General features: G+C 41.2%; 1 protein-coding gene across 2 annotated transcripts in view; it reads right to left on the bottom strand.

The window, feature by feature from the left end:
* Positions 1–12,975: 12,975 nt before the first annotated feature.
* The window catches only part of EFHC2 (EF-hand domain containing 2), a 71,363-nt gene continuing 59,537 nt past the window's right edge, over positions 12,976–24,801 (bottom strand). For both annotated transcript variants that reach the window (XM_048955858.1, XM_048955869.1), the window contains exon 15: positions 12,976–24,503. In XM_048955858.1, coding sequence (XP_048811815.1) covers positions 24,408–24,503 — 96 coding nt within the window. In that variant the 3' untranslated portion in view covers positions 12,976–24,407. The remainder of the gene's footprint in view (positions 24,504–24,801) is intronic.

The raw sequence follows: 24,801 nt of genomic DNA, 5'->3' as shown, positions 1-24,801 counted from the left end.
AAAAAAAAAAAAAAAAGACAGCTTGGCTGGTCCAGTCACCATTTTTAGTCACTCTAAAGCTTTTCTGTTGGTCTTTTAAGTGTGTCGTGATAGTATAGGAAGTTTGTAGATCTTCAAATAGCTGTACACTTGAGGTCCCTTCCAACCCGGGTGATTCTGTGATTCTGTGATTTAGTATTAAGGAAACTAGAGGTTCAAAATTGTTTATCCCTATTCTTCATACTCTTCTGTTCCTCTTGTTGCATTGTAGAATTTCCTACAAACTGATTTTACAGAGAAGCTGAGTACATCTCTTACTGTTTATCAGCTAATAAGCTGATCTTATGTACTTCTGTCTGCACCTTTGGTACGATCAGTGGGAAAGTTTCTATTTGTGGAATCTGTTCCTTTAGTTCACATGGCCTTGCAGCCATCAGTTTGACCACTTCCAAAGTTTTAAATCAAAATTTAAGCAAAATCACCATGGTTTACTCCCTTTTCCCATCAAAAATGTGTGAAACTACCAATCTTTCCATGGTTTTTGCCAAAAACCACAACTCACTGCAAACTCATTCAAAAGCAATTACAAACTTAACCTAAATTCATAGCATTTCCAATTAATATGGCCAAGTTTTTCAGTTTCAGTTCAGATTAAAATTTGTCACATTTCATGTCTCTTTGTGAACATTCTGTTCCACTCAAATCACAATCCAACAACATATTATTACCGCCAAGTTAAAGTCATAAAAAAAACCTACCTTTGTATTTTGAAAACTCTACATTTTGTTGGAGTTCAGATACACAGCTTAATTTTGTTCTGATGTCCAAAGAGGGGAGGAACCTGCTTCTAGATCCGGAACACTTTCCAATTCATAGCCATACGCAAATCAGGATAGTTGGACTCATATGCTTTTGTTTGGATCCATTGCTAATTTTATTTAAAAGGCAGGGTGCGCTCAGATCATCTGCAAGTGTTCTAGGCCAATGTTTTTTTGTTACCAGTCTTTAGCTGAAAATTATTGCCCCTTGACTGATGTGTAATACCTAGCCACAGCAACACACCACTTCACTGTGAAACAGGTCCATTGGCCCACCTTCATGAGGAGGAAGGAGATGAGAAGGGTGAATACCTAAGAAGACTCTGGATCAATTCTTTGTCATCACTTTAACTACCACCTATGTATTCCAAAGATTGTTTTTTTTTCCCTGCCTTCTGCCTTTTTTCCCATAGGTAGGATTTCTGGAGATAGAAACATGGGCTGATGATGACTGAAACCACAATCCCTTGAACAGAATGGCCCCTTTACTTTCCAGACCAAAGCAATCTCAGAGACCATATTGGGGAAAAAAAAAAAGAAGAAGAAGAAAAGCATAAATTTATAGGTTTTAATCTCCCCATGAGGTATGACTGTTAAGTACACTAATATATAGGACAGGAATTAATACTGAATTTATTTAGTATGTTTTTCTTATTTCATCTGTCAGAGGATTACTATTTCAATTATTTATTAAGAAAATCATGTTTTTCAAGGTAAATGCATTACTTTTGTTATCTGCTTTCAATTAGCTGGGAATTCACTATGTTCAGCCAAATGTCCATTCATCAACAAATTCCAGATTCCTGGCAGTCTAAACAAATTCCCAATTTTCTTCTTTTATGGTTAAAATAAGTGAAGATATTAATGTCTCATGCTAAATCATGGCTGGGCTTAGCCTAGCCTGGAGGGAGAAGAAAACAAGTACGGAAGGTCTTCTTGAAATATATTACTAGATGTTTTGATGGGAGTAGAGCTATAATATTTCACAATCATTTTTTCTCCCAATGCTTTGTTATACTATCTAGGTGCCCTCCGTCATAGGCTTACTAAACTAAGCAGGGCAATCTCCAAAATGTGTGCAACATGTTGATATGCGTGTGTCTTAGCTGCAGAGCTCTGTCTACTGCATAGAAGTTCCGGAAGAAAAGGGAAGTGGAATACAATTTGCACTGGTGCAGATCTTCTTGCCATGTTCTACCCTTCCACCCAATGAATTCATTTGTTTAGTGCAGTGCTGTGCAAAGGAGCTTCAGTGGTGTCATATGCCACTTGCTGCAAGATCCAAATCCTATGCTCCAGCGGGGGAACTGGGCTTCTTGCAGAGAGGCTTTTATCCCCAAAAGGAGTGTAAGTGCATATTAAAGTGGATCATATTCAAAGCCATTTCTGATACCTGTTTGCAGCTGACACTTCAGCTGGTACTGAATCAAAGACCTTTATAAGGAATCTCCTGGGTGAGGCAGAGATAAAGGATCAAACCCTGCCAGCTGTAGAGATGGAGGACAGCCAGGAATGCCTCTGCAACCTCTGTGCATGCTCCTACAGCTGGGAACTTAATCTATAGACACTGTCTTGAATGGTACTTCTTGCGTGCATTGACTGGCTCCAAGCTCCAGGGAGAGCAGAGGAGTCAGGATGAAGTAACCCCATTGTCCTAGATGGCTTTATCAGCCTCCTTCATCTCCACAAGGCAGCAGGGTGGGCATCCCAGGAGGTGAGATTCATATTCTAGGCACACCACCTCTTCCTATTGGCCGAGTGTCTACATTTCCTTCCCAGAGGGTAAGGAGGTCCCTACAAGAAGTTAGGACCTTTGTGGCATGATCTGTTGGACCCAGGAGATTCAGTGTGAGACAAACACTGGCTTATAATATTAGCAGCATTTAAAGCTTGACTTTTTCCTTCTAAACTATGGAGGTTTTCAGTAATTTTAGTCATCTGTGTTCTCTCCTCCTTCTTTTGTTATGAAACTACTGTGTCCCCAGGCTGCCTCTAGAGATGCTCTCAAAATTCTTTGTTCTGATTGTCTCTTCTGGATTACACTAAGTCATCTTCTCTTAGTGCTGCCCTTCTTTTTCCCAGCTAACACATCACAGGCTCTGATTATATTTGTTTGGTCATCTCTATCTTCCTCCTTGCTTCACAAAGAAGTTTGTCTTTTTATTTTCTTTTTCTCGTGATTTGTGGTTAGTAATGTTTCCATTTTGTGGAAGAAAGAAGAAGGCACTTAATCCTTTCTCATCATAATCAGATGTTCATGGGTCTCTCCCTCTCCATGCGTGCTCTGAGATGAAGATCTCTTGTGCACCATAATTTTTATAGTGTGAGTAAAGAAACAGTCATGATTCTGTCTGCCATTTCCAGGCTGTTCAGAAAGCTAACAACCTTTGCATGGGACTTTCTCAACCAGACACAGCAGAGGCATGAAGATAAGAATTTTTCCTTACATAATTTGCATACATGTCAGCCATACACCACTCTGGTAAGATGATCAGGTTGCAATTTTTGGGTAAGCCCAATGTAGTCTTCATTTCTCGGTAACACGGAGCTCTGAGAGCCACTCAGCAGCTCAGTACAAGGGGTGCTCCCAACAGATGAAACAATCGCAATCTCCTCAACATCTGTCTAACGTCCTATAGCATAGGCAACTGTGAACTCGTGTGTTTATTTTAGTAGTAGAATGCACCTGCAACTTAAATATTGTATGATAAGCAGATGTTCACTTCTATAAATTGAGCAGCACATGAAGATTTATGGACCCCAGAGACTGGGATTTAGTGAGTGAGAGCCAAGGTCACAACTGGACCTTCAGATTCAATAAATCCTGACGTTACTGGAGCACTAGGGGAGGGGAGGAAGGCGTCATCATAGACATATAACAATTTTTAAAGTATGCCAGCAATGATCTGCAAAGCAGATGTAAGTCAAGATGGTTTTGATACGTTCAACTGACCCTGCCAGGCAAGAGATTAAATAACTCAATATTTTGTCTGGAGTCATAGATATAACATAGGGGTGGAAATGATGGCAATAAGCCTGTTCACATGATTTTTTTCTCAAATCAGACTGTAACCAGGTGAACTGAAGGAACCAAAAAATGTATTGAAAGAAATTTTGAGTATAGAACTGCTAATATCGAAGTTTATGCAGTATTGGTAAAAAATATGACATTGAGGGAATTGTTTCTTCGGAGCCATTAGAAGACAACAAAATCTTTTGATTTGTATGAAGCAGTAAAAATTACATTAAAGCAATTTTCTTTAGCCTTTGTCAATGTATCTGTTGTAGCTACTGATGGTACTCAGTGATGTTTGGTTAAAAACAAAACAAAAAAAAGACTCCTAAAATTAATAGATGATTTAAGTGCAGCCACAATTCACATTTGATGAAATGTCACTGAATCGTACATGAAGAAAATTTACACACGAAAGCTTTAAAAATTAATAAAGTTGTGTAAAATGTTATCAAAGCTGCAAATTTCATGAAGTCCAAAGGATTGAATCATCACCAGTTCTGGAATTTTCTTATAAGTATGGATGCTGATCATGAGGTCATCAGTTATTTTTCTTAAGTGAGGTGGCTAAGTTGGGGTAAAATGCTAGAAAGATTTTATGATTTCTGAAATGAAATCAAGTCATTTATTGAATCAAAAGGAAAATTTGTGCCAGAACTTGGAGATAAAAAATGGTTCACAAATTTAGCATTTTTGGTGGATTTGACCACTAAACTTGAGTTAAGCATGTATTTTCAAGAAGAAAATCAACTGATCTGTGTTATGTTTCAAACCATAACATTCAAAATGAAATCTGAATTATAGCAAGCTTTAGTTATGGCAAATAATTTCATGTGTTTTGATACATTGTCTAAACATAGTCCTGTGAACAGTGAAAAATACATAAAGGTGTGCTTTCCATTTTGATACAGGAATTTGAGAATAAGTTTCAAGATTGCAAAAAAAAAATCACCCATTTTTTGGTATATTTATGACTGCATTTTCAGACATAAATACAACCGTGATTCTGAAATAATGCCTCTTGTTTCATTATGTTGGCCCACGACATCAGAGGCAGATGTTGGTGGTATGGCAGTAGAGGTTGAACTTTCCCACCAATATCCTATTACATGTTGTTGCCATGTGACAGATGGCAGCAGAGGGGCACTCTGACACAGTGGCATCTTACATGGAAGCGTGTATGAAGAAAAGGCGTCACTGAATTCCTCCATGCAGAAAAAATGGCATCCACTGACATTCATCGATGCTTGCTGAATGTTGACAGGGAGCAAGCAGTGGATATGAGCACAGTGAGGTGATGCATGGTGTATTTCAGCAGTGGTGATAGCAACAATGGGGCATCTCTACTGGTGCAGATGTTTATAAGCAGAGTGTGCAGGGTCATGTTCATCACAAGTGAAAATGCGTAGCTAATGGTAATGACTGCATTGAAAAATAGTGCTTTGTAGATGAGAATTTGTTCCATCAAGTAGCATATTGGACAGGTACACTCTTGGCTGGAACTGGCTGGAAGTCCGGGACCGGAGAGTGGTAGTGAATGGAGCTAGATGCAGCTAGTGACCAATCACGAGTGTTGTTCTCCAGGGGTCGGTGCTGGGGCCTGTCCTCTTCAATCTTTATTGATGACCTGGATGAGGGCACTGAATGCACCCTAAGTAAGTTTGCAAATGACACCAAGTTGGCTGGAAGTGTGGATCTGCCTGGGGGTAGCAAGGCCCTACAGAGGGATCTGGACAGGCTGGAGAGCTGGGCTGAGTGGATGAATTTCAAAAAGACCAAATGCCATGTCCTGCACTTCGGCCACAACAACCCCAGGCAATGCTACAGGCTAGGGGCTGAGTGGCTGAAAGACTGTGTAGAGAAAATGGACCTGGGGGTATTGATTGATGCTCGGCTGAACGTGAGCCAGCAGTGTGCCCGGGTGGCCAAGAAGGCCAGTGGCATCCTGGCTTGCATCAGGAATGGTGTTGCCAGCAGGAACAGGCAAGTGATTGTCCTCTGTACTCAGCTCTGGTGAGGCCACACTTCCGAGTACTGTGTCCAGTTTTGGGCCCCTCACTGCAAGAAAGACATTGAGGTCTTGGAGCGGGTTCAAAGAAGGGCAACAAAAATGGTGAGTGGTCTGGAGCACAGGGCTTATGAGGAGCAGCTGAAGGAGTTGGGAATGTTCAGACTGGAGCTCAGCAGCTCAGGGGAGACCTCATTGCTCTCCATAACTACCTGAAGGGAGTTGTAGTGAGCTGGGGGTCGGCCTCTTCTCTCGTGTAACCGGTGATAGGACCAGAGGGAGTGGCTTCAAGCTGCGCCAGGGGAGATTTAGGCTGGACATTAGGAAATACTGCTTTTCTGAAAGAGTGGTCAGGCAGTGCAATGGGCTGCCCAGGGAGGTGGTGGAGTCACTGACCCTGGAGGTGTTCAAGCAACATTTGGATTTTGTGTTGAGGGACATGGTTCAGTGATAACTATTAGTGACAAGTGGATGGTTGGACTGGGTGATCTTTTAGGTCTTTTCCAACCTTGGTGTTTCTGTCATTTCTGTAATTTCTATGATTTCTGCGATTTTTGTGTTTTCCGTGTCCAATATAGTTTCCATGGAAACAAATGGAAGGCATTACATTTGGAGTGACCTTTGTATATTACCTGCGAACTTTCAAATGAAATGTATCAAGTTGCAATCAGACATTCAACTCAAATAAACCTTCTATCATGTTTCCTTACTAGACTTTCATGAGCCCTCTCTTATCAGAGAGGAATACTCACTTCACAGTCATGCTTTCCTCGTGGCACTACTTTTTGGCAGTACACACATTTGTGAAGAAATATTTTCAAGGATGAAGTACAGGAAGGGTGAAATTTCATCAAAGATCTCTGACGAATACCTTGAGAGCTCACTGAGAATTGCATCTACTGTCACTGAATCAATTGTTTCATCTCTTTCCTTTTGTTTCAATAAAAAATATTTTAAAATAAGGTTTTTTACTTAAACATAATAACTGCATCATATATTCTATATGCAGCCCTAAAGTTACTTATACCCATTAGCTACTTTATATACTTCATACGTATTCCAAGGCATTTTCCCTTCATTCAGTGTGGACCCGGTAAGCCAAAAGTTGGACACCCATGCCTTGGACCTTGGTCTCTTTCCAGTCCCAGAGCAGGAGCAGAACCCGTGCGCTCTCAGCTCCATGCCATGCCCATTGGCTCCTACATCAGCATGGTGCCAGCACTAGGCAGGCCTACGTGACCACCCCATCCTTTTGGGCACCAGGCCCACTCCACACCTGCAGTTTTGCAACTGTCTGTGCTGTTTTAAAACAAACAGCTGAAACGGCCCATTGAGCAATTGTCAGTTGCAACAAAAACCCACATTAAGGTTGTGAAGGTTTCCAGCAAGCAATTACATGCTACACTGGTGTTTTTGCCTCTCTGTTTAGACTAACTTGCAGCGGTTTATGGGAATTATCTTCCCAGCAATTTGTAGGGACTTCCAAAACATGCAGTTCAGCCAAAAGCAAAACAGAAATAACCATAACCAGTGAGGAATTCCCCTGTTCCTGAATTATAACAAATAAATACAAATACCCGTATGCGAGAAGATGGAGGCAGATGCAAGCAAGAGAAAACAAACGTGAAAATGTAAAGCTGATTTTTTTCCCACTGAGCTAAATACCCACATGAACATCTCCCTCAAACTTGTGCCTGAAAGCACAGCTGCTTGAAACAGGAGCGGTCAGGAAGATGCAACTTTTGTTGGCTTCTGCGGCAACTGAAATGAGGATCTGGAGCCAAAGTGACGTTGCTGCTCATGAATAAATGATGAATAAAATCTATGTAAATGGCTGTGCTTCCAAGTAAGACTGTGAGATAGGCACTGGTTGCCAGATGCAATACAAGCAGATAATCATATCATTCAAAATGCACAGCAAGCTGCAGCACCAGTTCAAGATTTTCAAGGCATTTGCACAAGGACGTTCCAGATGTCTGTTCATAGGTATCTGCATTGGCAGGCCAGCCCTCTTGCATGGAGGTCCCACACGCATGAAGCAGGCAGGGCCTGAGCACCGTCCTCCCCCACTCTCATTCCAGCTCCAAGTTTTCACCTCACTGTAACTGTACCACTCACGAATGGAGAATGAAGGTATGTGTTACTTCAGAGGATGTGAAGTTCACCGTAAGTACCATAAGGTCTGAAAAGGCTGCAGCAATGATTCAATCTGCAGGCAGAAATTTTTCTACCAGCTGCACTAAGAGCAGTCCCTGCCCTCACCCTGATCACCACATCCCAGCGCTTGGAGATCTTCCCCCATAGCCACAAGCTCTAGGATCACTACAGAAAGGTATTTCCCAGTGTATTTCTCCATGTATAGTGAAAGTCCTACACAATCAAGGGAACTGAGAAGTGTATATGCTCTGCGGCCTTTATTCCAATACCCTTGAACACTGTCTCCAATATATTTCCTATTTCCATACCACCCAAGCACATTGTAGCCTCTTTAGAGGTGAGGCACCAACAGAGATCTTACCCGCCTTGGAAATTGGAAAAGATAGTCCTGATATCATCTATACATTTGAGGGGAGCCCCTGGTGTCCTTAAAAAATATATCATTTAAGGGAAATTGATATTCTGCCTCACTGCCATCCCATGTCAGATTGGGCTATAGTTGAATGTAAGGTTATTGGTTGCCCAGTTGACCACTAATCCCATTTCCCACTGCTTAAATAAGGCGTTAAGAATCAACACACTTTCCCACTGAAAGGAAGACATTCCAAACAGCTGTATCCTTCAAAGGCTTAGGCTTTTTCTTTCTCCTCACCATCTCCCTAGGTAGCCCTCTGAGACACACTGTCGTGTGGGATGCCAATTGCTCACTATTCATCATGGCCCCATTCTCCAGGGGGCCATTGATTTTGAATAATTTATCACCCAATGTTTTGTGTGTTGCTGCAGAAATAAATCAGAACTGGGAGCGCCAGATGCTCCCGCATCCCATTGCACCGTGTTAATTTATTAAAGAGGGGTTTTCTCGGCACAGCCTCGGGGTGCAGGAATCTCCTCCGCAAGAGTGCTGGAGATGGGGGGGTTTGCTCTGAGCCAAGTGTGAAGAGTGTTGAAAGAGAGAAAGAGAGCTGGAGAGAGACTCTAATGTGAAAGTACACGAGCCTGGAAACCCTCAAAGGGTGAGCAGGCGGTCAGCTTTCCAGGCAGAGCTAGCGGTCACAGAGCTCCAAGAAAAATATATTTAGTCCTTAAGCGCGTAGCTTTTGTTCTGGGCTCACAGTCTCTTTGTTTCTTGGACTAGGTCTCACACCCGGATATGGCAAGTAAATATCAAGCCATAAATCACAGATGTGAAACTTGCTTTTCTTTCTTCAAGGTTGTATAATATATTGAAATTTATCAAGCAAATGCAAAGCTATTTTGCACTGCACATGCACAGAGTGCAACAGCCTTGAGTCTCTTCCAATGAACCCACAAGAATGATGGGCCTCCTGTTAACGTGAAGATCTATTTTTCTGAGGCATCCTACAAATCATCTCATGGATTGAAGGGTTTCTCCTGTTGTTTTGCTTTAATGCTCTTGCAATAGAGTTAATTGAACGTATAATGACCCTTCATTCAAACCTTCTGCACATGTATATTACAGTAGTTTCATCAAATGAGCCTCTGGCAGAACAGGAAACTCAAATTTCCTATGTTCTTTCCCAGAGACTTGAATGTGTGTCAGCAGCTTTTTGGTACTTACCACTCTTAGTCATTTCTCACTCCCTTGTCAGAGCTCATGAACCACTGCTGCTAAGACACAATCTTGTCCCTGAGGCCACCGCTGGAGCACCAGACTGACTCTCCTGGAGGACAGGAGGCCTCTGGGATGTCTTATCCTTCAAGTCCAGACCTGCCAAGGCTATGCCCTCTGTTCCAGCATTTCCTAAGTTGGCAGTGCCTAGAGTCCTGCTGCTGGTGTTATTCTGAAAACAGTTCCTCATAGAATATTGGAATGATAGAATCATTAAGAGTGGATAAGACCAGTGAGATCATCTAGTCCAACCACAGCCCATCACATAATGCCCATTGCCCACGTCCCTCAGTGTCACATCCACACAGTTTTTAACACCTCCACAGACGGTGACTCCACCACCTCCCTGGGCAGCCTGTACCACTGCCTCATCACTCTTTCTGAGAAGAAATAGTTCCTAATATCCAATATGAACCTTCCCTGACACAACTCGAGGCTATTACCTCTCAAGCAAAGGGAAGAAAATGCTAGACTGTGTGATTCTTCTATGCTCTCCAAAACAAAGTAACACTTTGTCTAGGGCTGTACCTACACCACAGAATAGCATGTCCAGTACTGCTGGCACTTTAGCAGCCTCTGCTAATCTCTGAGCATGTAAAAATTGGACTTAAGAGCATTGTATATATTAACGGCTGTGGTGACATCAATAAAAAGCACTTCCTGGACTTTCCCTTCCTTTGCAATGTTTCAAAGCTCTGCCACGCCTCCAAAAGGACTTAGCAACCTTCAACAGAGTTAGCTGTTAAGTGAGTTCAAGTCCCCATTTCTATATCCACTGCCTTCCTATGTTCACGTTTCCATTTGCATTGATGTTTTCCCAAATTTGTAAGCTAGAGGGAGATATCCTATAAGTACAATTCTAGCCCAAACAGCTGAAGTATTCCAATGTTATGAGAAAGCATAAGCAAGAGCTTCTAATGGGAGGTGTTGGGCAATCGCATCTTTGCTGAAGGCAAATTTTCCCTCTGCCATCACCAAGATTAATTCCAGGTTTCCCTGGGTTCTATGGCATGCAGAGGGCCCATGCAAGGAGATACTAAGCATGGCCAAGTCTAATGTGTTCTTGCAAATCTCTCAGCCTCAATATCAAGGGCCTTATTTTAGATTTTTTTTTCCTAAAATCTTTGGGAAACAACACTGGGAAATCCTGATTACTCACTAAGACTTTTGCATATTATCCTGGTGGAACACAGCTTCTGCTAAACAAGAACTATTCTCTTCTTAAAGATAAGCAAATGCTAGCAAAATTACTGTAAATCATGAGATTACTGGCTAAGGTTGCAGCAAAACAGAGTTTGCATCTTAACTGTGCTTTCTCTCATTTACTGCCTTTTTCAAATGTCTTCTTTGGCACTGATAACATTTGTCTCAACCTAAAAGTGAACTCTGGAGCTGGGGGGAGTCTGAGCAAAAGCCCTACAGCTGTTTAGGAATTATCCAGGAGGAAAAAAATGCACGTTTCCCAGTATAAACACTATCTTAGTTTTTTGGTTTGGGTTTTTTTTGTTTTTTTTTTTTTTTTGCTGTTGTTTTCTTTTTTTTTCAGTTCAAGGAGAACATTCAGTTTATTTAAAGTTAGATTATTTTATTTTATTTTATTTAGATGTCAGCACAGCACATCTGTAGCTCTCAGTGAGACAGAGGAACACGAGAACAGCTCTCCTAGGTCAGCCCAGAGGTCCATCCAACCCTATATCCTGCCTCTGACAGCGGCCGGTAGCAGATGCTCAGAGAAGGACCAGTGCCAAGAGGCCTCTTCCACTGTGCCAAAAACCCCAAGCTCTGTGGTTCAAGGACTTCCTGAGCTGGAGCTGCAGCTGGACCACAGTGTTTAACAGCCACCAATGGCCCTATCCTCTCTGAATTCATCTAATCCCCTTTTGTTCCTCTATATCCTTTAGGCCTTCACAGCTCCTGGTGGCAAGGACCTTCGCAAGGCAGCTATGCTATGTGTGAAGTACTTCCTTGGGCTTGGTTTAAAACTGGTAATGTTCCTGGCAGGTTTTTATTTTTTGTACTGTGAGGAACACTGAATAGGTTTTCCTTGATCCCAGACCACCGATAGTGTTTGTGCCTTTTTACATGCTCAGTTTCATCACCCCTCTTGCACAAGCCTGGTCATAGCTCTCATCATTCTTTTCTTATCTCTGTACCTCTGGCTCTCCTGGATCAATATTAGGAAGGGGGAAGCATGGCAGATCATTGATTTATGATTTACTATGACTTCCGTTCCCAGTAGTATTTGCCCAGAGAGGTGGATGCCCCATCCCCAGAGACACTCAAGGTCAGGCTGGATGGGTCTCTGAGCAACCTAATGTAGCTGTAAGTGTTCCTGTTCACTGTGGGGGAATTGAATCAGATGGTCTTGAAGGGTCTCTTCCAACCTAAACCATTCTATGAATCTATGATCTGCCTTTTTTTTTCTTTTTTTTCTCCATTACTGAGTACCAGGGACGGTATTTTAAGAGAATTTTCTACTGTTATTCCAAATCTCTTCCTAAAACACAGTAGTTTGCCAAGAGCCAGTTGCTGGGTAAGAACTGATAGATTTGCTACTTTGTCTTTGTTTCATCACTTTCAGTCTTACTGGTGCTGAATTTTTCCTAATGTTTTTTCTCCCAACCACTCAGTTGTACAAGATGCTCCTGTGACTGTTTGATACCAGCTCTGTTGAATAATTATGTATCATCTGCGGATCATCATTCAGCTAACCCACTCTTTATCCCCTCTTCCAGATCTTTGATGAATGCACTGGATTATGCTAATTACATTTTTACAATTTTCTAGACTAGAGGAGCTCAGCAAAAGGAATTGGGCCTTTTTCTCCACACATCTTGTCTTTCCAGTGAGTGAAGTACCATTTTTGGAAAGCTGGATCCACTTAATGGGTGACGCCTTTGTTAGTCATGCACTTAATGACTTCTGCAAAGGCTGCCAAAAGATTTGCAAAGCAAGACTCCCCTACAGAAGCAACATTTCTCTCCTATAATCTTATACTTATGGGATCGATCCATACCTGTTAATTCCAGTTTGTGAGATAATGCTCAGTACTTTGCCTGGTATGGAAGACCAGCACATTAGTTTGTAGTTCTTGGATTCATTCTTGAATTATTTCTACCTATAGTTCATATGTCAGTAATAAAATGTTCATATATGAGGTTTAACTACTAATTAGAAGGACAAAAAGTATCTCCTAAAGACAAGTTCAGCTACCCATGCTGGTTATCATGTTAAAAGCATTAACTAATTCAAAAAGTCCAAAGTATGCCCACAACTAAAACATTTTGAATGCAATTTTCCAAGTTGTTCTGGTTCCTTTAATAAAGCTTTGATTCAGTTTTTACATGGCAAAATGCATTGGCAGAATCTTTCCCCATGAACTCTTTTTTTTTTTGTTCAAAATTTTGTTTCTATAGTCTCCTGTGAGTCAAACATAATACAGTGCATCAGCTAAAGATCCAGAAATCATCATATAGTTTGGCATGTGAAATGCTGCAATCTGAGTTCACAATTAATTAAAGCTTTTCTACAATGAGAAACGCATTGGTATGACTTTGCCTTATTAATTTCAGTTCTAATGCTACATCTTTATCTCTGCAGACTATTTCTTGGAATAATTGTACTTCTTTGTTTTTATTTTAGCTTTTATTCCTTCAGAATGATTACCTCCAGTTTTGTGAGGCAGAAATGTATATACCAACCCCTTTTAAATTTCATTAAATGTATAGCATAAAGCTATGTCATTTAATATTTGGCTTACCTATCTTCTACATCTGTGTGTATGTGCATAGCACTACGTGCATTAGAGAAGGTAAATGCATGAACCAAGGTATGTGTATGTGAACTGTATTTTAGTTCCAAGCTAAATTAGAACCAAAGAGGGATAGAAGTTACCTATAGCAATGAAAGTAACCCATCACATATTTAATCATGAACATAACGGCAAGCATAAAAAGGACTGTCTGTGAAATCAACCTATCAGGTGCTTTATAAATAGGTTTGCACTTAAATATTTTGCCCACTCATGGTTTCTCTGTGCATCATCATGGTACCACCTAGGTAAATCAATGCAGATTGATGGATGGAGGGTGGGTGCTTTCACCTCCCTCCCTCAAAATTAGCAGCATCACTGCCACGTGGCAATACATCAGGACTGTGCAGCTGTGCCTCCACCCTCGAGTCAGATCAGGGCTGTTTTTCCTCTGGGTAATGTTAAATTTAGGGTTTTCATTTCAGGGCTACTCATCTTCACCTTGCAGACCTCTGAGCTGCAGTATATCATTCACAGGCCAACACCCTTAGCACACAGGGGGGTATCCCTCGTGGCACACACTACTTTATAAATGAGACTGATATCTGAATGCGTCACATTTCAGTGAAGGAAAACAAACCTTATGGACTCTTTAAAGGCTGTGATAAATTAGAATGTGCACGGCACAAATATTTATCTTGCACCCTTATTACAAGTATTTCCTTTTCACTGGTTAATTTAATTAAGAGGTGTCCCACTGGACTAAAACTTTGTAAGATGGATATATTTCTCTCCAAGACATAATTCATTTTGAGTGAAAGGGGAAAACTCATAGCTCCTGAACTTATTAATAACGATCTGAATTAAAATACATTCCTGGCTTTCTTGAACACTTACGTATGTTAAGGGATAGCTGGGAGGGGAGACAACAGGGATTATTTTTGTTTTCATGAGAAGGACCTGATCCCAGAAACACTGTCAAACACATATGATGAGGAGTTAGTCACAATGATTTCTTTGGCAAGGCGAAAAGAAGCAGGAACAAAAACAACCTAACCCAACTGTCTGTCAGGGGTGGGGGGCCATCAAGGGAGCCAGTGTGGGATCATTCTTCTTCTGTCTTGAGACCCAGCATCCCACCTCACTCCAAGAAAAGCCTCACCACACTTGGGCAAGCTCTGCCTCTGAAGGAGACCAAGGACACAAGCAGGAGAAGTGATGAAGCATGCCTGGGACATCCCACAGCTCAGAGGTGGTCACTCTCATGCACAGCCCTAAGCTCTCTGTATGATCCCCAAGCAGGACCTTCCTCGTCTCCGTATGATCCAAGGCAGGGCACTGGCAACACACTGAGCTCCCACAAAGGCAAACCCTGCAGAGGACACCATCCTTGTCCAAGCTCACAACTTCTGGGCAAAGACAGCCCACTCTCCAAAGAAGTTACATGTGCTGCAGACCCAAAAATTATAAGGAGAAAAGGAAAAGATAAAGCCCATTGGAGAAGGTGCTATTTGGAGTTTTGGAAAGGCAGGATTTTGCTTTGACTCTGCTGTACTAGTTGCAGATGTGTCACTCCACTTCACTTCTTGGAATCCCTTCCCAATTTTTATCCAATCTATTTCAAGGGCAGTATCTGAGGGTTTTGAATGGTCTCCTGTTGTGTTTCTGCAACAAGACCACAAAGCTTCTCTCAAAACCTTGCTAAAATACAAGCACTACATAGGGACAATGACGAAATAGCAACTGTCTTTCCAAAATATCTGCTTTGCTTCTGCTCACAGAAGAATAATTATTAGAATTATCCATTAGAAAGTTTGTTCTTAGCTCAGTCCCCAAAGAGAGGTGAGTGATTTTATGCCTGATTACTTCTTCAGGGGAGCATTTAGGCATACAAATACATGAGAGACACATCTATTCCAAGATGCCTCTTCTTCCACACAGGTTAATGTTTACAACATCTCTTCTTGCCTGTTTGGCATGCTAACAAGGGATGATTTCAATGACTCTCACGGCTGAAAAAACACCCAAACGTTTGTCATTTCATTTCCTTTTTAGAGGAGGTTTTTTTTTTTTTAAATCAGTTTTGAGTATTGGGTCAATACTTCTATCATTTTGTTTCATTACAGAGACCATCAATGTACTACTAGCAGATACATTAAAAACAAATAAACAAAGAAGGGGTATCACTGCCAGCAGAAAAGTGCATTGAATCATTGCTAGAAGTTTAAGCAAAGAGGTTTCTTTGAACATCATTTCAATCCGTATTGATGCTGTTTCAATTTTGCAGCAGCAGCACCTGCAGAAACCTCTCTGCTACTTTAAAACCATTGGTAAGACTCAAGCCAGAGTGTTTGATCAGTGCCAGCTCTTACATCAGTGACTGGCACCCCTTCATGGTTCACACATCCCACTTTAAGAGAACAATTACAGCCGTGCTGTGACTTGAATGACAAAGAAACGAACTTGAAGATGTTTCTGTAGCAACTATAAGCAAGTTTTACTGTCAGTCCAACTTACAGCAACAGACTTTGAATCAAAAGTTAAAAACACACACTGTAATCTTTACAGTTGAATGACAAGTGCTGCCTGGCAGAAGCACAACTAGCACCTTGCTAACAACATGAGCATTCACCTTGTACGGATGACCACTGATGTCACTCTGGGTGAGGAACAGCAATGGCTAGTCCTAACTGAGAGAGAGTCAATATCAAGAGGTAGCCCCCAAAATAAAATCCAAATAAGTTTAATTTCATGATTGTTAAAAGAAAATCAGTGCTGACCATCCATTTGTCCCCATCTTTCTGGTCCTCCTCAGTACAGAGCTGGTACAATTTTAGCATTTGCTGTTCAGTGGGTTTCCTTCAGCCATCTGACATGCACAGGCTGCCTTGAAACAGAAGCTGTGAGCTCTCAGTGGGTAAATGCAAGTTTACTTGCTGAAGTAAGTGTAATGATCTCGATGTAGTGAGTCTTTCCTAGTTGTTCTTATCCTTCCTAAAACAGCCCCACTCTCAGAAGCACTGTGCCCCGATGCAGCCCACATTTGCTCTTGGCAGGACTCCAAGACAGACTTTTCTCCTTTACGTACTACAGTAAGCAGTTACAGTGAGTGATGTTAACAGGATGGAGAAGAAGTGACAGTCCCAATACTAACTTAATAAACCCATTTACCACCATTGTTCTAATCAGTGCATTCCAGTCTACTGCACAAAGCCAACAATTTTTCCTGAAGCCTGCATTGTTATCTGCCAGAAGGGCAGTAACAATTTCCCTCAAAGATGCATCTCACACTCAGATTTACAGTTTACCTCCTGCAATACGAGAGGCCTTTGGCACACTGAGGCAGAGATACCTCGAATGCCAAAAGGGATATTTTTATGAAAAGAATGCGGAGGAGGGAAGCATCCCTCAGCAGTCACACATTGGCAGTGCAGCTCTTGCTCCACTGGCTGGGTGCTAATACTCATTCCTTCGATAGCTCTCCAGGTGCCACCAATAATAAAAGTTCAGGCAGGGCTTTGCAGAGCAGGGCTGAGGGGATGCCATTTGCATCAAATGCAAAACCTCCTCTACTCCAGGATGGAACAGGCACCACAATCAAGATCATTTCTTCCAGACTGCATGGGGCTTTCCTTCAGCCTCTTCCCTTGCTGAGAGCCAGGGCACCGCTCCTCCTGGCAAGAGCTGATCCAGTTTAAAGGCTCGGCTGCTGCAGCTGTGGCACATGGAGAACTGAGGATTTTGTATACAACAGTAGAAAAGCAGAAAAACAATTTCCCTTTCCCTTAAAGTATAACTAAACCCTGCTCCCACAGAAGCGAGTGGCAACCACAGCAATGCTGGTTCAGGTGCTTTGTGGCCATTTGCCTCTTAAAAGGAGTTTTGCTTCATTAGGATGTCAAGCTTTACGTTTCCTTCAGGTGTTGAGTTGTCTTCAGAATGTGGTTGCCGTTAGGATCCAAAAGGGGCATCCCCAAAACTACAGAGAGGCCATGGAACTCTGCTAAGCATTACATGTGAGCACAGAACGAATGCACAGGCATGTTCTTGAGGAGTGCACCCCTCTGCAACACTGCTGATATTGAAACTCCAAACTACACGGTGAAGTAGGAAGGCTTGTGAAACGCTAACAGCCTGAAGCCCAGCGGAGACCATTGCTCATACTGATCATAGTTTTGCAGAAAAGCAAAGAAAAGAGATTTCCTGGGATCCCAAAGGCCAAGCCCTTTGAAGGCATGAGGGTTATAGAGCCAACCACCAAGAGAGGAAAGGCGTGAATCTCAACAGCCGCCTGAGTTGTTTCCTCTGGAAATAGGCTCCCATACAAGTGGCAAAACAGAAGAAATAATGCAACAGTGAAACAAGTTGAAAATGTATTTCATCCTCATGATAGAATCATAGAACTGCTCAGGTTGGAAAAGACCTTCAAGTTCATCAAGTCCAACCACAACCTGACCATACTACCCTAACTCTAACAATCCTCCACTAAATCATGTCCCTGAGCACCACATCCAAAGGATTTTTAAGCACATCCAGGGATGATGACTCAACCGCCTCCTCGGGGAGCCTATTCCAGTGCTTAACAACCATTTCTATAAACAAGTTCTTCCTCATATCCAACCTAAATCTCCCCTGGAGCAACTTGAGGCCGTTTCCCCTCATCCTGTCACCTGTCACTAGTGAGAAGAAAGTGAGTGAATGAGACTCTCACTGTAATCACTTTTCAGGTATTTGAAGAGAGCAATAATGTCTCCCAGTGATGCATTATTGAATGCAAGACCGGCTGGTATACTGCATACCTCTGGCATTTCATGTCCACTAGAACATACTCGAGGGCAAAAGCTTTATTTTGATGCATTCAGACAATATGATTTCAATAACACAGGAAGAAATGTCCTTCAGCAGGAAAATTAGGGAACAGATAAATGTGGTTCATTGTGTAACTGTTTGCCAAACAGAATGGCACCCTACCACGCTGCAAAATAAAGCTCTTTTAGACAAAAAAAAAATGTTTTTTTTTTGCAAATGGCTTAATTAATAATTTTCCTCAGCTGAAGAAGGAAAGAGCCTTGAGCTACAATAGATCTGCTTGCACTAACCTCCAGGCACAAAGGCGTCCTCTCCCAGAATTCATTTAGCTGTCAAAATGGGGGAAAATAATGCCAGAAGAGAAGTTCAAAAATGGTGAGTCCAGGCACTTTAACACTGCTTTTCCTTTAAAAACAAAATAATAATGCTAATATAAAAGTACAGTGAAAGCTAACTCCACAGAAGATATCTCCAAAAGGGAGAGACGGGGTGAGGCTACCACCAGTGCTTTTATGCACAATCCTTTCATGTAAATTATTTCCAATGGGAGCTCTTTCTCTTGCCTGCGGACAAAAGCATAATGCATCGCTCTTGCCAGACCACCTGGGACATGGGGAGGATAGGAAATTTCCAGATGGGTTTTAAGACAATTCAGTTATATTTATACAGCCAGAATAAATGTTTTTTTTCTGAGATAGCATTTCCCTTTGCTCTATCTAGACCACCAAGAGAAGAGGGAGGCACAGAAATTCTATTGCATTAATAGTCTTGGTGTTTACAGTTTTGATTTTTATTAACTTGTGGGAGCTGTTTATTGAGTCATAAACTCTACTAATGGGGATATTATCTCCAAATTATATAAGTACTGTAGCATTTAGGTTAGTTAAAAGAAAGGTTTAAAACAGTTACGTATTTACAGTTTATCTCAATCACCAACATGATCCCATAATGGGAATTTAATTGCTAATTGCTAGCTTATATTGCAAAAGAACTACAATAACAACAGACAATATATAGCCTGCATAAACATGTCCAGACAATTCTATATTGCCTCCTTTCACTGCTACCTTCTCATCTGGTGGGGATTTTTTTATTACAGTGATTTAATTCCTAACTGACTCAAATGAGGAAACTGTCTTTGTCAGTAAGCATTCCCACCAGTGCTTCATTTGACTGATTTTAGCAAGCCTTCTGCACACACTTCAATATCTTTATACAAAAGGGACAGACTTACACATACACTTAAATGCTTTGCTAAAGCAGATTCTCAGAGAGCTCTAATAGGAGAAATCCAGGTTCCGTTTACATCCACCCAAGTTTTTATGTTTGCCTAGCTGGAATTTGACCAAAACCCACCATCCCAAGCCTGAACCAAGCTGTGGGCAGCGAGATCAGGTGAAGCATAGCCATCAGTCTAAAATACAGAACAGCCCAAGGGATGGATCACATGCATATTAAGGATATGGGATCATGACCTGCCCAGCTCAACCTGGACCATCCTCAGCCCTCCCACACATACCACTGTCACTGCACTGCGGCCACGTAGCGTCACCGTGCCTGGTGACAGCATTCCTCTAATTGTGTTGATCTACACCCAAGGAAGGAATTAATCTCACCTAACAGCAACGCAGCCATTTGCACCTAGCTGTCAGTGTAGGAAGAAGGGGCTGTTAAGATAAAATGCTTCCAATGGACATCCCTGTGGGCAAGTCAGTGCCTCCTACCCTTCCACTGGCAAGTAAGGAATCAGGAGAGCTACAGCACATTGGCACTGGAGACAGCAGAAGAGAAAGAGGGTATGCTTCACACTAATACAGAGAAGGCTGCATCCCATCCACTGTAGCCACTCTGCAAAAGGTCTTCCTTTTGGCTTTCAGGACAATGACCTTCTTCCAACTGATTTTTTTGAAAGTGGGAGCTCTCTCAAGCACTATTAAGCTGTGCAATTAATTTACGCGGTTACAGATCATCCTCCCATGCTGCCTGTCTGGGATCAGCATCAGACAAGTTGAATCAGCTCCTTCACTTCTCTTTGACTGTAGGTCTTAATATGAAACTAGCCTGTTGGAGGAAGAGAGCAAAGAGGATAGATGGCCTGTCAGAAGGGCAGACCAGGACAGCTAGCTTATTTATGCACAATACATGCCAGGAAAAACTTCCAGATGATTCAGAAATACTCAAATGTGCAGAGAAAGAGTTTATATAAAAATCTATATCTTTAATAAACTGTGCCTGTATTAACTTCCTCTTCTTGATTATACTCCCTCACTGGATTTAAACTTCACATTGGAAACTGGTAGGGACAGGGATGTGCCCCCACAGCCCTTTCTGGGTTGTCTGGTCATTGCCTGGAAAGAGTTCAGCTTCCACCTGGGCCTTAGTAACCAACTGATACAAACAACATTAAGAAATTAATTCAGAGAAAATTGCAATTTAAGGAAGTGCTTGATTTTTTTTTTTTTCCAGGATAGTTCTAAAATTCCTTTAAAATTCTGACCTCCAAAACCTAAAAATGATTTTTAAAATCAGACTGAGCTCAGAGTGTAGTATTTTCTTCTTCCTGGTAATTGTAACTTCTTTCTAAACATGTTATTGCTTTTTCTTTCTCATTGCCCTTGGACTTTCTGTATTTGCGCCTGAGCCAGAAGAGAAGAGAAGAGCTAAGCCACCTCAAGAGGAAGAAACGTGTATGCAATGGATACACTACTGTGGAGGGTACAGGACATTATTGCTTAAAGAACTAATGCATCTCTCCACATCACTGAATAACCTTTATCTGAGTATAAGATGTTGAAACACAGGTCATTTTTTCTAATTGTTAATTGCTGGTCTCAAACCATGGGGACATGCAGAAGGGTCCAGCAAGCAAGAGGCAAAAAATTATTATTAGCTGTATAAGGATTGCTGTTCTCTGACTGCTGCCAAGTGACTGAAAACTTCTGTTATTTATTTTCTTTTGTTTTTGTGGAATTAGGATCCCTGCAGTTTGCCCACGGAAAATGAGCAACAAAACTGTATCCTGTGCTAAGGCACAGAGTGGACTTGGGATTCAACAGCCTAGGTTTTTTTTTCTGTGAAGAGCTTTCCTGCTGTGAAGTAGGATTAATTCCCATCAACACAAGGAACAAATGCAGAAGTAAGCTTTCAACATCTTCTCATTTATGTAAATGAAAAAGACTTGATCTGTCCGACATTGGCACAAATGGCTCTACCTAGGAAAATACAGCAAAGGCAGGACGCAGAAAAATATTACCTGGAGGAACTTTATTTTTCTCAGCAGTAAGTTCAATTGTCTGTTACTGCTTGAGCCTACCACGTCTGTGGGAGCCTGCCTGCAGGTGAGCAGAGCAAGTACTTAACTGGACACAGGCAAAAATGGACGCAAAGTTGCAAGCTAAGCGGTGCACCATCTGCATGCAAGGATAGATCCTCGCTGCTGTTCTTGCTGCAGCAGCTATTGCAGAAAACTTTAAGCCTTCTATTCTCAAATGCCAAGTTCAGGAAATGAAAATTAACACTGAACGCACAGCAGACCCCAGCAGGGAGAAGGGGAGGCAGTACCGTAATGTGAATCTCTTCGCTCCTGCCATGGAAGGCTCAGATACTTGCGGAAAGAAGATATCTTTGGCTCCCCTACAGAGATAGAGAGCTGAGATTAATGGCAACTGTGAGGGCTGCTTTCTCTTTATGCAATGCATGCTTTAAAGCTGTGGCCTCCTGCCATCTTGAAACATTATCTTGTGGTATTGTCTTCATTCAGGTCCCCCATCAGCAATGTGAAAAGAGAGAAGCTGGTGGCAGGATTAGAGGAGAGGTTGAAATATCCTGGGCAGCATACGCTGCAAGTCACAGTATACAAAGAGTATTCTTGGACTGCTCATTGGCTGGAGCTTTTCCTTCTGGAAGCGCTGCTGCTTGTAAAAAATAAAACCTTTTGAAATGTGTTTACAACACAGCAGACCACAGCATATGACACACTGTGAGCGCAGTGACAAGCACTGAAAATATTTTTCAGTCCCTGTCTGCTCTGCTCCTGGGAGATCCTTTTGTGCTCAGTGGAGTTATGAGTAATACATGGAAAAAAGGAGAAAAAGAAGTGGGAAGCAAAACTCAGAATGGTGTGAACAAAATATGCAGAGTACCAATAGGAAATACTGAAACATCAGAAATCAGATAATTCCATATTACTTTTAAAAGAAAAAAAATCCTCATTCCATGGGCTCTGCAGAGGGGGAATCATTCAATACCAGAAATAGTCCTCAGTATCACAGGCAATATATCCTAAAATTACACTTATCAGATGATCCATCTTTAATGGTAAAATTAACTGGGTTCATTGCTCTTGGAAGCCTGTATGGACCCTTTTTGTTTTAGAAGGTTGGAAACCATCTTTTACTGTCCAGTTTAAATTTATGGCTAACCATACCTACTTTTTCTGAATGTTTTGAACTGAATGATTATTTTCCTTGCTTGTATTACATACCCATAACAAATTCTCTAATGGCAACCACATTCTCCTTGAGCCTCCATTTTGTTTCCCTAAATAAGCCACACTTCTGTCTTCTTTATTTCTGTTCTCCTGGCCACTTTTCTAGTTCTTCTCTGCACAGGATCCAGTTTGCAGTCAGCATTCTCGACCATGACCAGACCATGATTGATCAGATCTACAAATGGGATTGTACACAAAATGGTATGACATTTGTTATGCTTTTGTTTGTTTGTTTTTTAACCTTTTTCCTTTTCATATAAAGGAAATTTCCTGTCTCTAAAAGCTACTTGGGAAGTTTTAAATGTTCAAATTCAACCTTCAGAAACTCTCTTCCTTCAAAACTGTCATCTGTACAAGATCTCAACAACTGAAAGATATCCTGATGAAGACTGGGCACATTAAAAAGTTATGAGGGCAACTGCATTCATTTGAAGTGCCAAACCCTGTTTTGCTGCCATGTTTAAAAAGCTTCAGCTTTTATCAAACAGTTCCAAATGCAATCTGTTACTGTTTTGGCTCCTGACACAATCCCCACAATGAGATAATTTTCTTGTCATGTAAGAAACTATTTTCTTCTTTTGGAATAAAACGTAGTACATAGTCTTGTCTACAATTTTGAGTACTTCAGTAAGTTTAAAAAAACTCAAATTATTCTTTGAACTACTGTTTTTCTCTCAGTCTGGGGATTTTAAAACGCTTAATTCTCATCCTTTTGCATCAAGCTTTCTCATCAAATTGCAATTTTGGATTACAGAATGCACAGGGTTCTCAGTCTACTGACTGTGTGAGCTTCTCAGCAGCAGACTCATACCAAATCCCTTCACCATGGAGTCACTGTGGGTGCGTCAGCTCCTCCCTTTTCCACAGCTCTTGCATCCTTTAAATAGAAGCAATTCCTTTTCTCACAAACTCATACATTAAATTGAGATCTAACCGTGGCTTTGAGCTGACACAAGCTTAAAAATACAAAAATGTTAACAGGAGCTCCACTTAGTTACCACCATTTTGAACAAAGAGAAAGGTATCAATTTTCTAAGGACAAGTTCAGTGCCACAATAAGAAAGAAGTTCACTAAGATGGAACCAGAATACCTTTTCTTCATTCATGCCTTACCCGAGTAAAACTGAGCACTTACCAATCTGAGTTGCATCTAAAACAAAAACCAAGAGTTGATAGCTTTTGTACATGGCCTGCAAGAAATTTACTTCTATGTTACAAGGTTATAATTATCACCCATACCAGAGCAAACTGACATTGTTCTAAAATCTTGCAACTACTTCCTCTGTAAAACAACAAACTTCGACACGCATAGCACCTAAGTATTACTATATGGGTATAGCAAAAAAACAGACAGAAGATAAAAAGCAACGGACGAAGTGTGAAGAGAATTATCTTACTGAACCAATTCTATCTGACTTAATATTACAAGAGGTCATCCAACAACCTCCTCTGTCAGCAGAACAAAGTAAGGTCAGTCTGATTTTGCTGTATTTGACTCAAGCAATTGCTGCTGCTTGTACATTCTCCATCTGACCATCTGATTATAGTTTCAATTGTGCTCACATAAGCATTAAAGAGTACTGTTGATTTAGGAGTTAAAAAAAACACAAAGTACGTATATATGCTTAAGTAAGAAATGTAATAAAACCTGCATCTGTCTTGTTTTTGTTTAACCTGACAGGTCTTCAATATCTAAGTAAGTGTTGGAGCAGAAACACTAATACAAAAACAGTGACTTTCACAGTTTGGATCATTCTTCTTTGCCAAACAGGTCATCCAGGAGAAGCAAGTATTTGATTCTTTTCACGGGAAGGAATGGTGGCTGTCCGTTCCAGTCATCTTCATTCTGAAATCAGTAACACAGAGAGTATCTTAGAATATATTGTTGGAAACAGCAATAACTAAAAGCTGGCCAACTAAGATTGTATTTGCTGCTTCACTTCTTCATGCAAATATTCTGTGAACATGTGGACCTTTACATAGCACATCCTCTTAAAACATTATTACATGAACATTTTTAACAATCTTGCAGAATATTTTATTAAATATGTGTTTTCTGTCATTCAGCCTTTTGTGGATATTTCAAATTAAGTGATGCTATCTGTCCTTCGTTAAGACACTTATATTTGAAAACCTTACAAGTC

The sequence above is a fragment of the Lagopus muta genome, chromosome 1 (genome assembly GCF_023343835.1).
Source record: "Lagopus muta isolate bLagMut1 chromosome 1, bLagMut1 primary, whole genome shotgun sequence".
In the NCBI taxonomy this organism is placed as follows: domain Eukaryota; kingdom Metazoa; phylum Chordata; class Aves; order Galliformes; family Phasianidae; genus Lagopus; species Lagopus muta.
The sequence above is the reverse complement of the archived record's forward strand: the minus strand, read 5'-3'. Positions and strand labels throughout refer to the sequence as shown.